The 15,783-nt window shown below is 42.5% G+C and overlaps 1 protein-coding gene across 1 annotated transcript in view; it reads right to left on the reverse strand.

The window, feature by feature from the left end:
- The window catches only part of LOC138743782 (VPS10 domain-containing receptor SorCS1-like), an 800,159-nt gene that overhangs the window by 153,194 nt on the left and 631,182 nt on the right, over positions 1-15,783 (reverse strand). The window contains exons 10-12 of the mRNA XM_069899386.1: positions 12,766-12,945; positions 5,891-6,037; positions 4,295-4,397 (exon numbers count right to left, since the gene is read on the reverse strand). Coding sequence (XP_069755487.1) covers positions 4,295-4,397; positions 5,891-6,037; positions 12,766-12,945 — 430 coding nt within the window. The remainder of the gene's footprint in view (positions 1-4,294; positions 4,398-5,890; positions 6,038-12,765; positions 12,946-15,783) is intronic.

The raw sequence follows: 15,783 nt of genomic DNA on the forward strand, positions 1-15,783 counted from the left end.
CATATTAAAATGGAGTTCTGAGCACAGACAACTTTGCAAAGGATGACTGTGACTTCTCTCCTGCTTCCCCACCCAATCTGAGGAAACGTCTGATGGTTTAACTTCACCCTGTCACTGACACGTGACTGAAAACTACAGATTCCAGTGAAAAAACCTGTGCCAGCAACTCCCATTTCACATTCCTTTACAGGCCTCATAATGTTCATACTGGAGAGGGTCTTTGAACTTTCTTCTTGTTGAATAAGTATGGACAAATTCAGAGTGAATGTCTGAATGAAATGAAAGAGCTCACTTCTGAAGAGAGATTGAGTAGCCTGGGATTATACCCATTGGGGTTTAGAAAGATGAAGGGGAATAAGAGACATAAAATTATGAAAGGAATAGATGAGATAAAAGCAGGGACTGGTAGGTGGGACCAGAATGAGGGAATATAAACTTAAGAGTCAGTGGAGTAGATTTAAGACAGATGAACTGCTACTTCCAGAGAGTGGTGAATCTGTGGAATTCTCTGAAGCAATAGATGCTGCCTCATTGAATGCATTTAACGCACAAATGGAATAATAGGGGGATTTAGAGTAATGGGGACGGGTGGGTAGGTGGAGTGGAATCCACAGCCAGATAATGATCTTGTTGAATCGTGGAGCAGACTTAATGGACCAGATGTCGACTATTGCTTATGAATGGAAAACTAGTTCATTGTCAGTGTGTCCCACCGACTTAAGTTCCAGGCCAGTTAGGAAGAGGAACTAGACATCTTATGACAGGTCAAAATGGAAGAGTTATTCTGATGGGTGAGTTGCCTCGGGCAGTTTTAGTGTCACACTTATTGATCGTCCTGTGACAGCCACCACAGTAGTTTGAACTTATATAACATCTTCCATACAGTAAATATATCATGAGATAAACATTAGCTCTGCAAGCATTTCGAAGGACTTAGTCAAAGTGGGGCCACAGAATGGAGGAGTGGGGCAGAGAGGCACAGTAAGTTAGAGAGGGAATACCATAAAGTTAGCATTATAGAATTTTACAGCACAGACACGCCCTTCAGCCCCACACATTCATGCAAACCAAGCCTTCTACTTGATCTTGTACCAGTTAGAACTACATTTCCATCCTCCGTGTGAAAAGGTGCCTCTCAGAATCCCTTTAAATCTTCTCCCTCTCACCTTAAATCTATGTTCTCTGCATTAAGGTTTCTTTAAAGGTAAAGATTCCATACTACATATGGAATGCAACATGCATGAATTCTTTGACTCTTGTCTACTGTAAGGCATTTTGTCCTCACAGAAACCTACAGCAACTGATATTCCTCGGCAGTCTCACCTCCAAGTACTGACCTGGCCTGAGATCAGACAATCTCATTCATATTTGGGTTATTTAACCTTAACTATGATCCTCCATAACAGGGGTGGGCAAACTTTTTCAAAACTCACATTCCATCTTAAATATTCCCTATGATATAAGTGCTCTGTGATTAGTAAAGGATTGCTTAAGGTGGTATATGAGTGGGAAGAAAATGGTTTGAAAACCACGCTTTTAATTGTACTTAATTGACTTGCTATGTGCATGGTTTCATAACTCCAAAGGAAATGGGCCAATGACAATTTTTCTCAAGCAAAATATTTAAGTAACATTTGGGTCTAGAGCAGTGATTCTCAACCTTCCCTTCCCACTCACATACCACTTTAAGTAATCCCTTACCAATCACAGAATACGTGGCACGGTTGCCCACCCCTGCTCTATAAGGTCATTTCTCAGCCTCCCCCTCTCCAGGGAGAAAGGTCCCAGCCTATTCAGTCTCTCGAAGAATATAAGCTCTCCAGTCCAGGTTACATCTTGTAAGTCCTTTCTGCAGAATTTCCACTTTAATGACATCTTTCCTCCATGTAGATGACCAGAGCTCCATATAATTCATCAATTCTGATCCCACTGGTATAACATGACCATAACATTCCTGCTTTAGTTGTCAGCACCCTGACCAATGAAAGCAAGTGCTTCATACATTTTCTCCACTACTCTTTCTACCTTTGTGACCATTATTCTGTCTACTTGTATTCTAGGTCTCTTTGTTCTTTAACACTCTCAAGGGCCCTGCTCTTTACCATGGAAATGCTGTCTTGATTTACCTTCTCAAAATGCAATGCCTCACACTTGTCCAAGTTGAATTCCATCTTGGTCCACTTTCCCAGTTGATTTAGATGTGCAATTGAATTGAATTTAGACAAACGGCAGGGTAACAGGCCCTTCAGACCCATGAGACTGTAATCCCAATCACACCAATTTTTTTTGACCAATTAACCTGCAAACACATAGATCTTTTGAACCATGGGAGGAGAGGAGCACATGGAGGAAACCTACAAGGTCAACTATATTCTCATCCAAATTGTTATAAACGATGAACAGCAGTGGAACCAACACCAATCCCCACAGCACACTGCTGGTTATAGCCTTCAATTTACCCTGCACTTCCACCCACTGATTCCCACTACCATTGGTGAGCTCACCCTGGTCCATGCGAACTAGCCCGCAATGCAGAACCTTGTTAAAGGTCCCGCTGAAGTCCATGTAGCAGGTGTCTACCATCCTATCTTCCTTAATATTCTAAACTGCCTCTTCAATAAACTCCATTCAATTTATAGGACAAAATTTCCCATGTGCAAAGCCATGCAGACCATCCCTAATTATTATTTGTCTTTCCAAATGCAGGTAGATCCTGCCCCTCCAGTAACTATACCATGACTGACATTAGGCTCTCCAGCTTAAAGTTCTCTCACTTGCCCTTGCAGCCCTTCTTCAGCAAAGGCGCCCTCCAGTCTGGCACCTGGACCCATGGATAATGATGTCTGTTACAGGTGAAAGACCCCACCCATAGTGGAAAGAAGGAAATCAAATATACTTTACAGAATGGAATTTCTACCTTTCAATAAGCCTTCCCTGGTTCATATCGTAATTGGAAAATGGTATGGAAAGAAATAGCTGAAAGCAAAAGCAAGTAACATCTCAGGAATGAAGGAACTGGTCAACAGGAGGGATGGGTGAATTTTTCATTGAAACTCTAAGGTACAAGGGAAAGGAGGCATAATTCAGCTCTTCAAACTCCCCCTAATCATGGACTGCTCCAAGAAGACCATCTGCACTATGGAAACACTACTTTTTTTCTTGCACTATAGAAACTGTGAATATTTATTATGTATCTGATGCACTTATTTTTTTTAAACTTAAAGAATACTACTGAACTTATTTAAGAAGTACCTTTGACTGCAGTAAGGAAGAATTTATGTGCAATTGTATGAGGGCACAACTTCAGGATTGAAGAGCATCAGCTTAGAAAAGAAGATGCAAAGAAATTTCTTTGGCCAGAGGGTGGGGAATCTGTGGAATTTGTTACCACAGGTGGTTTTGGAGGCCAAGTAATTTGCTGTATTTAAGGCAAAGATTGATAGGTTCTTGATTACCTGGCGACCAAAGGTTATGGAGAGAAGGCTGGGGAGTGGGGCCGAGTGGGACATTGGATCAGTGGATCAACACTCATTGAATGGCAGAGCAGACTTGATGGGCCGAATAGCCTATTTATGCTCCTATGTCTCATGGACATCATTTCTACTTGATACAAGCTTGGACTGCAGCAAACAGAGGGAACAAGCATAGAACTGGAACATTACAGCATAGTACAGGCCCTTCACACCATGATGTCATGCCGACATTTGTAAACCAACTCCACTAGATTCTAATACTTTCCTACATCACACCCATAACCTTCTATTTTTCTTATATCCACATGCCTATCTTTCACATGACCCTATTATTCCAGCCTCTCCCACCACCACTGGCAATGCATTCCAGAGATCCATCACTCTCTGGAAAAAAACACATTTCCCCTAAACTTTCCTCCACTCACCTTAAGCAGGTGTCCTCTGGAATTTGCAACAAAAGAATTGACAAGTGGAGAGCGGAAGAGAGTTTGCATCTTTGGTTCTGCGTCTAATGAGTGGGGACCAGGTAGAAAATGATCCAAAGATAAATTCTACCTTGTTAGCACTCCCTTGTGAGGTAATGGGCTTTAAAGACCTTCAAAGTTCTGCCTCCAAACCACATAGGTTTGGTGTTGCAATACCGGACTGCAGATGGGAATGACAACACTGAGAGGAGGTCCAAAAGTTTCCTGCACTGATGCACAGTTGCCAGGATGTGGGTGTGTACTCTAGCAACAGTAGGGGAGCAACATAAATGTAACCCGAAAAGCATGACGACCGAAGAAAAATAAAAGAGAGCCATGTCCTGAGAGGTTCGGTACCTGAAGCCACAATGATGCCTGGTGCTGAGTCTTTGCTGCCTATGTTTCCCGACGTGTAGGGATTCTGTGCTACATTCACGTGCAGATTCAAGGAACAGTATGGCTGCAAAACAAAATACGACTCAAACCAGATCATTATCATCTCAGATATGAAGGAAACCTGATATTTTAAGATGTCAGATTTCACAGTCTATTATCCATGAAGGAAAAAGGAACCCATCCTAATTAATAGGAACAGGTAGAGAATTTTTGCAAAAACGAAATGCCGGAACCCTTGAATCAAAGCAGTCAACGTTGGAACTGCCAACCAAAGCGGATCGGGGGGGAAGAAAGAACCCTAATCCTGGTGGTCTCTCCATCGATGCTGCGCAGCCTATGGAAATATTTCAAGCCTTTATCTTTCTCATTTCAAATTTGACATTGAATTCATACCTCAAGCATTCTTTGTCCCATGTATGAAAAAATATAATTTGACCCCATTGTAAAAGATCTTCCCCTTATTAAAGTGTCATGAAGGTTCTAAAAGGGGGTTAAGATGTGTAGGGCAAACTAGCCTGATTCCATCTTGGCGAGGGTTAGAGAAAGTCTGTGGGGTGCGGTGGCTCAGCTCGTAGAGGTGCCATTTCACACCTCCAGTGAGACAGGTTCAATCCTGACGGGAGATCTGGATTCCTCCCACATCCAAGTGACAGGCTAGTTAGTAGGGGAGTTCGCCACTGGATACCGCCCACAGTGTGAGTGGTTGGAGGAGTTAGGGAGGGGGATTTGAAGGGATTGTAGGGATGGGTGGCAATAGTTAGCATATCGCCATTGTAACACAAGTGACCCGGGTACAAATCCACCACTGTCTGTAAGGAGTTTGCACATTCTCCCCATGTTAGTGTGTGTTTCTTCCTTGTGCTCCAGTACCTTCCCACCTTCCAAAAATTACAGGATTAGTTGGTTAATTGGTCACATGGGTGTACTTGGGTGGCATGGGCTTGTGAGATGGAAGGGCCTGTAGCCATGTGATCAGTGTAGGCTCGATAGACAGAAGGGTCTGTTCCCGAATGGTCATTGAGGGCTTGATAGGACTGTGCCCATGTGATTAACATAGGTTTGATGGGCTGAAGGGCCTGTTACCATGTGGTCAATATTGGCTGGATGGGCCTGTGCTCATGTGGTCTTCATAGGTTCAATGGGCTGAAGGGCCTGTTCCCACGTGGTCAATGTGGGCTCGATGGGCCTATGCCCATGTTGTCTATGTAGTTTCAATGGGCTGAAAGGTCTGTGCCCATGTGGCCTCAATAAGTTGAAGGTCCTGTTCCCATATGGTTCATGCAGGCTCAGTTAGCTAAAGAGCCTGTTGCCATTTGGTCAAGGCAGACTCGATGGGTCATAGGGCCTGTCCTCATGCTGTGTGAATCAATGAACCTTTGTTTGCCAAGGCGCATGACCAGGGTACTTAACATGTCAAGGGAAGTTTGACCAGCAGCTGATACTTGTGACTTTGGCGAGGGCTGCAAGGATGAATTTCTTGCCTCAGAAGCACTCGGTATAACAATGGGAGGAAAGCTGGGTGAAATCATATGTGGGGCACCTGATGTGTTGGCTTACCAGAAAACAGTGAAGGTCCTTGCCTCTCAGGTCAGTGGCGGGCGCCTCCAACAGTTGCCAATCTCGTCCTTTATTGTATGTGATGAAGGTCTTGACCTGCTTTTGTACCTTCTTGTTAGCCAAGAACATACCCTTTATCCCTGCTACCTAGGAAAAATGGTTACAATTGAAATACCATCAAATGAAATGAGGGCTAGTTTTTCAATCACATTCAAGCCAATCTGTTATTAAAGACTCAGTTAGCACTGTTGTGTGAATCGAGGAGCCTGCAGATGGTGAAGGGCATTCTGGCTTGGTGACCCAAGATAAATGTCCTCCTTCACTCTCCAACAGTTTCTGCACCAACTTCTGGGTTTTTGACTTGATTGTTTTACTGTTCATCATTGTTTTCACTTTTGACATGGCGAGGTCCCTGGAATGAGTCCTAAACACCTCTTTTACATCATTTAACTTTTGTTCCAACGGTGTGAAGTAACGATTTTAATAATTTGCACTAACGCTCACAATCGGGCTGCATCATGTTCCTTCAATACATGTCTCATTTTATTTTTCTTTAGCTTCACCCTTTCTCCAAAAGCAGAGGGCGTGTGCAAGTTTGCCAGCCAGTAGGGTGTTCTCAGAGCAACTCTGTCTCTGATTCACTCTGCCACAGAGGAGAACTGAACCTGATTCTGACTGAGAAATGGGTCTCGTCAAGACCTTCATTATGAGAGATGGGTACCCTGTCCGGGACAACACAGTTTTAATTGGTAATAAAGAATTTTGCAGATTTGTTCCCCTGGTTGTTTCTGCTTACTTTCTCCATGGGTCTGGTTGAGAGTGAGCTGAGAGTGTTTGTCTCACAATCAGTTGTCTTCAGAACATTACGGGGCAGCCTGTTGTCTGTTATTCTATGTGTATTAATACGTTTTATTCTATCTGCACTTTAACTGGTGCTGGAATGGTAAATGTCACTGCGAATGCATCTGATTTGACAGTTACGTTAATATGCTCAAAACCCAGTTTGATTATTGCCCTAATTAATTTCATCAATTTGCTTTTACCACATTTTCTGTGCACTTTTAAATCCAAAATGGTCCAACTATTTTTGTGATGGCTGGGGACCATGCACAGCTGATATCTCAATACATAACAGTAACTAAATTGAGCAACAAGGTTCAAGAGTGAGAACAAGAAAGGTTAGGAAATACCAGCAATAAAGAACGCAATTTAAGGTTTGAACGTCTGTGCAGACATTCTCTCCAAGGACACTCCCTCCGAACATGGTCAAACTTAAAGGGTTGAAACACGAAAGTCTGCAGATAGTGTAGTAAAAGTGCACAGAAATCTGGAGGAAGTTGGCCAGTCTCACAGCATCCATAGGAGGTAACGATATATTTATTGAAGCTTCGGGGCTGAGCCCTTTCATCAAGTTATAAGCAAAAAACAGGAAGGTGTCTGAAAAAAGGCAGGTGAGAGAAAGGGGGAAGGGTTCAGACCAACAGCCAAAAGGTGTCAATTGGAAATGATAAGAGGAAAGGGGAGAATTGATTTTGGCTCTGTGAAAGGAGACAGAGGAAAAAGGTAAGAGAGAGAGCTGGGAGAAAGGTGATTGGGGTTGAAGATGGGGTGTGGGGTTTTAACAGACGTCAATGCCATCCAGTTTGGAAGGTGCCTATATGGAAGATGAGGTGTTGTACCTCTAATTTGCAGATGGTCTCAGTCTACCAGTACATGAGACAATGGACAGACATGTCAGCAAGGGTATGGGACGGGGAAATGAAATGGGTGAACACTGGGAGATCCATGTTATTGCGACGGACAGAGCTGAGGTGCTCAACAAGGTGATCTTCCTCTCTGTGTCCGCTCTTCGATGTAGACACTACGACGGGAGCAGCGGATGCAGCAGATGACCCCTGCCCATCCACAAGTAAGATGTTGCTCAATTTGAAAAGACAAATTCCGATGTGTGCACTTCTCACGGATAGGTTGAATTGATTCATGTCATGTTCAGTTCAGAGGATACACATATCAGTACAAGGAGCAGGGAAACATGAGAGAGGGCATTATTGCACTGAAGTGGACCAGCTGGTCAGTGATTTGCTCAAGCCTAACAGCAGCAGTTTATTTAAGCCCCATCTCTACCATTGGCTGCATATGTTCAACAGGATTTGTGGGTACCCGCATTTAGACACAAGCTCAGCTCTAAGCTCATGCATTCACATGCAGGGCTGTGTGCACACAAATATCTGTGTTAACCTGCACATATGCAGCCCGAGAATTGATGATCAAGTACCCAGGAATATGATGATATTTACTTGTGACTACTTAGTTTTTTTGAGAGGTTTGTAATTGCTTTATGTGAATTCTTGCTTCTCCATTGAACAACTGGCTGGACGCTTCTAAAAGTGATGGGGAATGAATGGGACTGGGTTAACTTTTTAAAAATAGGATTCTCATCTTCTGCGTCATACAAGTCAGGTTCAGTCCTGCTCTGCAGTGCAGGGATGGAGTCTCCAGAACATTCTGGCCATCTTTCAGGGTAGGGGAAAAAGACCTTTCAATGAGCATTATCCCTCATTAAGACATAACAGGCATGTGGCTAGAAGCACGCACACTGCATGGTAATAGGCCATTTGGCCCAAGTCAATACTCTTCATAAACCTCTTCCTGATCCATTTCTCCAATCTTCATCTGCATTGCAGCAATGAGTCCCTATTGATTGCAAATCAGGATCAAGTTAATTGTGCAATTTATGGATAGAATGACATCCCTGCCAGATCCAGACCTGGGCTCAGGTGAATTTGAAGTGCAAAATAATTATTCTACTTTGATTGTATCGGTGTCCGTGCTGCTCAACTGCTCAGCGTAAGGTGCTCCTTCCGACCGATAGCCTACAGGTCACCCTTGGGCAAGGTGTAGGACCTGTTTAGCCTCCCAATCAGGGTCATGTGAAGCCATGGATTGCAAATGGTGGATGGTTTTTACAAGCAGATCCTACAAATTGGAATTTATGGTTGTAAAACTAAAAATGCTGGGCAGATGAATCTGCTGATCAATGGCCAGGGTTACCCATCCAGTATGGACATTGCAACTGACAAAGGCAACGGGAAACCACTTCAGTATTTTTCTTTTGTATAATCATGAACTCAACATCAACTACGGTCTCAGCTCAAAGATGTGAATGGAGCGTTCCCCGAAGGAGCCTCATCTGGTAGAGGGTCTCATGAGCCACAGGTAAACCTCGACCATTATCCAGCAACTGTTGGCAGCTTAAAAGCGAAAAAAGATCAGACTAGCAACCTGTTAAACTAGACAACATCAAACAGGAAATGGAAAGATTAAAAATCAACATCTTGGGAATGTGGAAGTTGAGATGGAAAGGAGCTGGTAAACTAAGCTCAGAAGGACATGAGCTCCTGTTTATTCAAGAGGAGAAATATATGAAAAAGGTGTTGGAATTATGTTAGAGGAATAACATGTAAAATCAATAAAAGGCTATTGGACGATATCAGATCGAATGTTACTTGTGAAACCACATGCAAAACCTTTTGACATTAATATCATTCAAGTTTATGCCCCAATAGCAGACAGCAGTGAATAAAACATCAAGTAAGTTTATGAAGGAATAGAAACAGCATTAAGACAATGTAAAACCTCAAGAAAATACCATTATTCAAGGTGACTTTAACGCAAAAGTAGGCAAGACCAGGGACAAGGACAATGTTGAGCATTACGGCATAGGTGAGAGAAATGAGAGAGTTGAACGACTAGCTATATGGGGTCACAGAAAAATATTTTATAATTGCTAATACTGTCTTCAAGCAACACCCAAGGAAACTATGGACATGGAAGAGCCCACCGGGATAACACCAGAGACCAGATTGAACATGTGCTTATAAGGAGAAGGTATAGAAATGATCTGAAAACATTATCTGGGGGACAGACTAATACAGTGATCACGTGACAATAATCTGCATGAGGTACCCAAGACTCAGAAAGCTTAAAAGACCAAGAGTAGAGCCAAAGCTGAATTTGGGACTTCTGAGAAAAAAAAAACCAAAAGAGAATTCCAAAGAAGAGTGAAGAACAAATTCCAGGTTATATAAAACATCACTATTACAGAACAGCAAATGGAAAGCCTCAGAAGCAGCATAACACAAGCAGCAGAAGAGGTGATTCCCAAACACTAGAAAAAAGAAATGGATGACAGAGGAAATTCTGAACCTTATGGAACAAAAGAAGAAAATGTCAAGAAAGTGAAGAAGCCTGCGTCTCCTTGCATGGACCGATAACAACCAAGTGCAAGGAAGCAAAAGAAGCGTGAGTTAATAGAGCAATTGTAGAAGACAACAACAGTAAACGATTAAAGAGGTCACAAAATGGAAGAAAAGAGGGGTAACTACAGGATGTAAAGAAGGCTCTATAATTATGGAAAAATGGAAAATAATTCAAAGATGGTCAGAATAGATCAAAGATCTATATGACGACATTGACCAAGAGGACAACTTTGATATTGGCAACAACAATGAGGGCCCAGCAATAATGAAAGAAGTGGAAGATGCTACAAAGAAAATGTGAAAGGGGAAATCATCGGGACCAGACAACATTCTAGTTGAACAGAATGAAGCGCGAGAAGATTTTGGTGTAGAGAAATTAGCAATCATATTGAATGGTATATATAACAGTGGCAAAGTACCAGAAGATCTTTTAAAGACAGCATTCATTGCACTGCCAAAGAAACCAGGTGCAACAGAGTGTGGACAACACAGAACAATTAGTATAATGAGCCACTTCATAAAAACTTGACCAGGAATCATCATGGTCGGAATAAGAAACAAAATTAAACCAGAGACCGTGAAGAAAAGTGCAGCTTTGTCGGAGGCAAGGGAACATCAAACGCCATTTATATTCTCAGGAATAATATCGAAAGGTCAATATAAGTACAACAGGGCCTAAACTTCTGTTTCATTGACTGCATAAAAGCCTTTGACACAGTGAAACACCAAGACATCGTGAAAATGCGATGTCATCGACAAAAAAGATCTCAGAATAATCAGGAATCTCTACTGGCATCAAAGTGCAGCCATACGGATGGACAATGAGATTGGTGAATATCAGCAAATAAAGTGGGTTGTGTCCTATCACCAGACCTGTTCTCCCTATACAATGAAGTAAGTTTACAGAAATTAGTACATCAACACAGAGAGTGAAAAATTTGGCCAAACTTTAAAGAAAAAGAACTGAAATTTCAAATTTTAGGATCATATTGTGAAATGAAATCCTGAAGCAAGTTCACAACTTCAACTACCTTGGATTATGGGCAACATCTGATGGCAAATGCGAAATAAACATAAAACATAAAAGCAAGAATAGCAATGGCAAGAACAGCATTTACAGAAATGGGAAACAATCTAACGAACAAGAAAATAGCAATCGACTCAAACTCTCAGCGGCGACATTCTTCCTATACTGATGTCTGGCTGTGAACCATCGACCATCACAAATTCAATGGAAAAAAGAATCAATCCAACAGAGATGTGGTTTCTCAGAAGAAACCTGCATATCATATACGGACAAGAAAACAAGCGAAGAAGTTCTGCAAAGAACAAAAGCAAAACATACATTATTTAAAAGAATCAGAAAACAGCCATCAAAATTCTTTGGACACATCATGCGAAGGGATACATTAGAACATTTAGTTACACCTGGAAAGCTGGAAGGGAAAAGAAGCAGACAGAGAATGAAAATGATAGATGGATTAACATCACGGTTAGAAATAGGAGAGGCCACAACTACAAGTCGGAGGGTCAGAGACCGTAATGGATGGAGATACACGATCACCCATGCTGAACAGCAAGGCATTGAATGACAACCTTGCTTGTAACATCATAGCACATCACAGTGTGTACGGTCGCTGTAGAGCATTTGTTCGGAGATGAAGAGTGGCAATGAGGTTCATTGGAGTCCCCAACGACGTGATCTACTGGGATTGTTGTTTGAAGAGGGCTCGCGTAATCATTTAGGACCCCAATCACCCCAAATGCAGCATCTTCCAGTTACTCCCGTCAGGAAAGAGGTACATGAGTATCAGAGCCAGAACCGTCAGGCTGAGAAACAACTTCTCACAGGCAGTGAGACTGCCAAACGACTGATGAGAAGCTCATACAAACCCTCCAAAGCCCTAATACCTATTTAAGAATATTTATTTATTTTACATATGTATACACATACAGCATATGTCTCTTTTGTTTGTAGGTCCATTAAGTCTGCTGGTATGTTTGAATGTTTTTGCACCAAGGACCAGAGAATGCTGATTCATAGGGTTAGACTTGTACAATGGGATGATAATAAATTTGAACTCGAACACTACCAAACCAACCCCCAAGGGGAGGAGAAGCGCAAGAAAGGATCCGCATAATGAATGAAAATTGGCCAAGTCCACCAAGCCCTGAAATATATTTCATCATGGTTGACTCATGACAATAAAGGGTCTGGAGAGATAGTCATACATTGGACATAGTTTAATTTACCACTGAGAATTTTGAAATTGCTTTCTGTGTGCTTAACCTAAAAAAGCAACTGTTTTTAAATCTCCAATAAAAAGTGTTTTGAGGGTCCACAAGACATATTTTTTCTTTTATCCAGCAAATTTTAGCCTGGAATTTAATACTAGTCAAACAACAGTGTTCACCAAATCCATTATGGGGGTTAAGCAACAAACCTATTAACTGTCTTCCAATTTGATCCTGTCTTGAGTAATCAAATCTGTTTCTTCAGCTGAATCACTGCCGCAGCATAACCAGCTGGTCACTTGTGATATGAGTGGACTGCTTCCACTCGCGTTATGCTTCCTGTTTAGCTTGAGTGCGTGCTGAGTACAGACATGACGTTACCTCATAAAGGTCAATCATAACATTCCCCTCTGGGCCGCGGCTGCTTTTCACATTCTCCAGAGCAATGGTGAAGTGCGTTCCCCTTGCGTCAGACACATACAGATTATACGTCTCATTCTGGTTCCATTCCTGCACGGCAGTGAACACTTGGTTTTCATCCGTGCTGATAATGTGCATATCCTGCTGAGACAGAACAGCAATACCCTGAGGCTGCAGTTAAATGCACTGCTGGGTTATGAAAGAGAGCTATCCTTCTTAGTCCCTCTTCACTTCTTCCTCTTCTACCCTCCCACCTGCAACCACCCAATGCCTCTTATCCGTCAGCCTGTGCTCCTCTCCCACCCCCACCTTTTTATTCAGGCTGTTTTTGGACACTCCTGATGGAACATTTTCCGGATCCTCTGGCTGCTGCGTGGCCTGCCGAGGTTCTCTGGCACTTTACAACCCAACTATAAGTTCAAGCATCCATTCAGGATGCACAGGAAAAAATATAGCTTGCCATTGTGATGCGCTGCAGTGCAAACAAACAAGCTCAAACCACGCAGGCTGTACTACAGTCTTGAATGAGCTTAAAACTTGTACACAAGGCTCAGTATCGCTTCTGGCTCCGTGTGCTCTACTCCTACCCAAGGGCCAGCGTGAGCCTTTAAATGGGGCCGGTGATTGGCAGGGAGAAGGTGGAGCCAGCCTCCCAGGTTACCTCCCTGCAGGGACCGTGGGTCGCCCCCTGCAGTAGGCAGTGCAGGAATGCAGACAGGCGCAGGCAGTCACAGACAGTCCCAGTGGTTGTATCACCACAGCAATGAATAGGACTTACCTGTGGCACAAATCTTATAGAAATCTTATAGATAAATCTGCTGCATGGTTGGCTGTAGCCATGTACCTGAAGAGTACCAGTTTACAACATATGGCTCATACATTGGGAACTTGGGCAGGCAGAGGATGGATATGGCAATATATGTTGTCAGAGTATTTCATTATTCCTGGGGCATGGATCAAAGTGAAAGGAGAAGAATATCATGAGAGGTGTATAACGGTAGTGAAGACCTTTCATCCTGTTTTACACCATTGACAACGGTCAAGACTACCTGCTAAATCCTGAGGCTGTTTCTTGGACAGTACAATTAGTAGAGTTCTGCAGGGATCTGTTCTGGGACCCCTGCACTGTGTGATTTTTATAAATGACCTGGATGAAGAAATAGAGGGATGGGTCAGTAAGTTTGATATGAAGGTAGGAAGTGTTGAGGATAGTGTTGAAGGCTGTTGTAGGTTTCAACAAGATATAGCTAGGATGCAGAGTTAGTAGGAAAGATGGCAGATGGAGCTCAATCCAGGTAAGTGTGAGGTGGTGCATTTTAGTAGGTCAAACTTCAAGACAGAGTATATTGTTAATGGTTGGAAACTTAATAGTGTGGAAGAACAGAGGGATCTTGGCATCTAAGTCCATAGATCTCTCAAGATTGTCACACAGGTTGATAGGGCAATTAAGAAGGTCTATGGTTTGCTGGATCGAGTTCAGAAGTCGTGAGATAATGCTGCAGCTCTATAAGTCTCTGGTGAGACCTCACTTAGAATATTGTCTTCGTTTCATTACAGAAAAGATGTGGAAGCTATGGACAAGGTGCAGAGGAGATTTAGCAGGATGTTGAGTGGATTGGAATATATATCTTAGCAATGTTAGCAGAGCTAGTTTTTTTTCTTTGGAGCAAAGAAGGATGAGAGGTGACTTAATAGAGGTCTACAAAATTATGAGAGGCATAGATAAGGTAGACATCTAGCATTTTTTTCCCAGGGTGAGAATAGCAAACACCAGAGGACATTTTTATGAAGTGAAGGGAGGAAAGTTTAGGGAAGACATCAGGGGTAAGGTTTTTTTTAAACACAAGAGTTGTCGGTGCCTGGATTGCACTTCCAGGAGAGGTGGTGGAGGGTGGAACAATAGAAATATTTATGAGACTCTTAGACAGGCACACGAATGAAAGAAAATTAGAGGGTTTTGAGGTAGGGAGGGTTTCGTAGGTATAAATAGATCAATACAACCATGGGCAGAAGGGCCATGCTGTAATGTTTTATGTGACTGGAGTGGAATAATGTACTTGCAGAAGCACCCAACCCAGGGAGCCCCAAATCGCCATCAAATGATGGGCACTGGGTCTTCCTCTTCTACTGGCCAACACTGCATTACTTTCACAGTTATCTTCTTTTCATTGGTGTGTGTCCTTCAGGTTACCATTTATGCACTGAACCTACAAGCCTGTTGGTATATTCACTTCATGCTCTGACATCAAGGCAGATTGAATCAGTTCTTTTTGGCCTTTTATTTAATATTCATGGTGGAGCCTTCAGGGTAAGTGACTTCAAGAGAAACACAGAAAATAATGCTTGGAATCGCTGATGAAGGAACAGCCAGATTACTAGCCTATAGGAGCCCATTTTACAAATGAAACTCCCTCCACCTTGGCCAAGAGAAATCTATTAAATACACTTATATTTGTTAATTCCTTTTTTCATTCATGATTTATTAAATTACATACACTGGTGAGACTCTCTTAAACATCAGATTACCCACACACCTTCACATCTTTAACCAGCCCACTATAGAGGGCAGGGGGAGAGGAGTTTGAGGATGGACATGTGATGGGATCAGCTAAAAACTGAGCCATGAATCACTATATTACATTATCACAGAGCCGAATTTATTTAAATTTAATATTAGACATACAGCGCAGTAACAGGCCCTTTCAACCCATGAGCCCGTGCCATCCAATTAACCTACAATTCCCCATACATTTTGAAGGGTAGAAGGAAACCAGAGCACCCAGAGGAAACCCTTGCATACATGGGGCAAACCCCAGTCCCAATTGCTGGCATCGTTACTGCGTTGCACTAACCACTAGGCTAACTCTGTCACCCTATCTTTCTATCTTGTTTGTTGGCTGATCTCAGTAAACAGGAAATATGTTTCATATCCCAGGAACAAGGTAAATCAGGTGAACGTTCTGTTGACTGTGACAGCTA

This window comes from Narcine bancroftii, chromosome 10, assembly GCF_036971445.1.
Source record: "Narcine bancroftii isolate sNarBan1 chromosome 10, sNarBan1.hap1, whole genome shotgun sequence".
In the NCBI taxonomy this organism is placed as follows: domain Eukaryota; kingdom Metazoa; phylum Chordata; class Chondrichthyes; order Torpediniformes; family Narcinidae; genus Narcine; species Narcine bancroftii.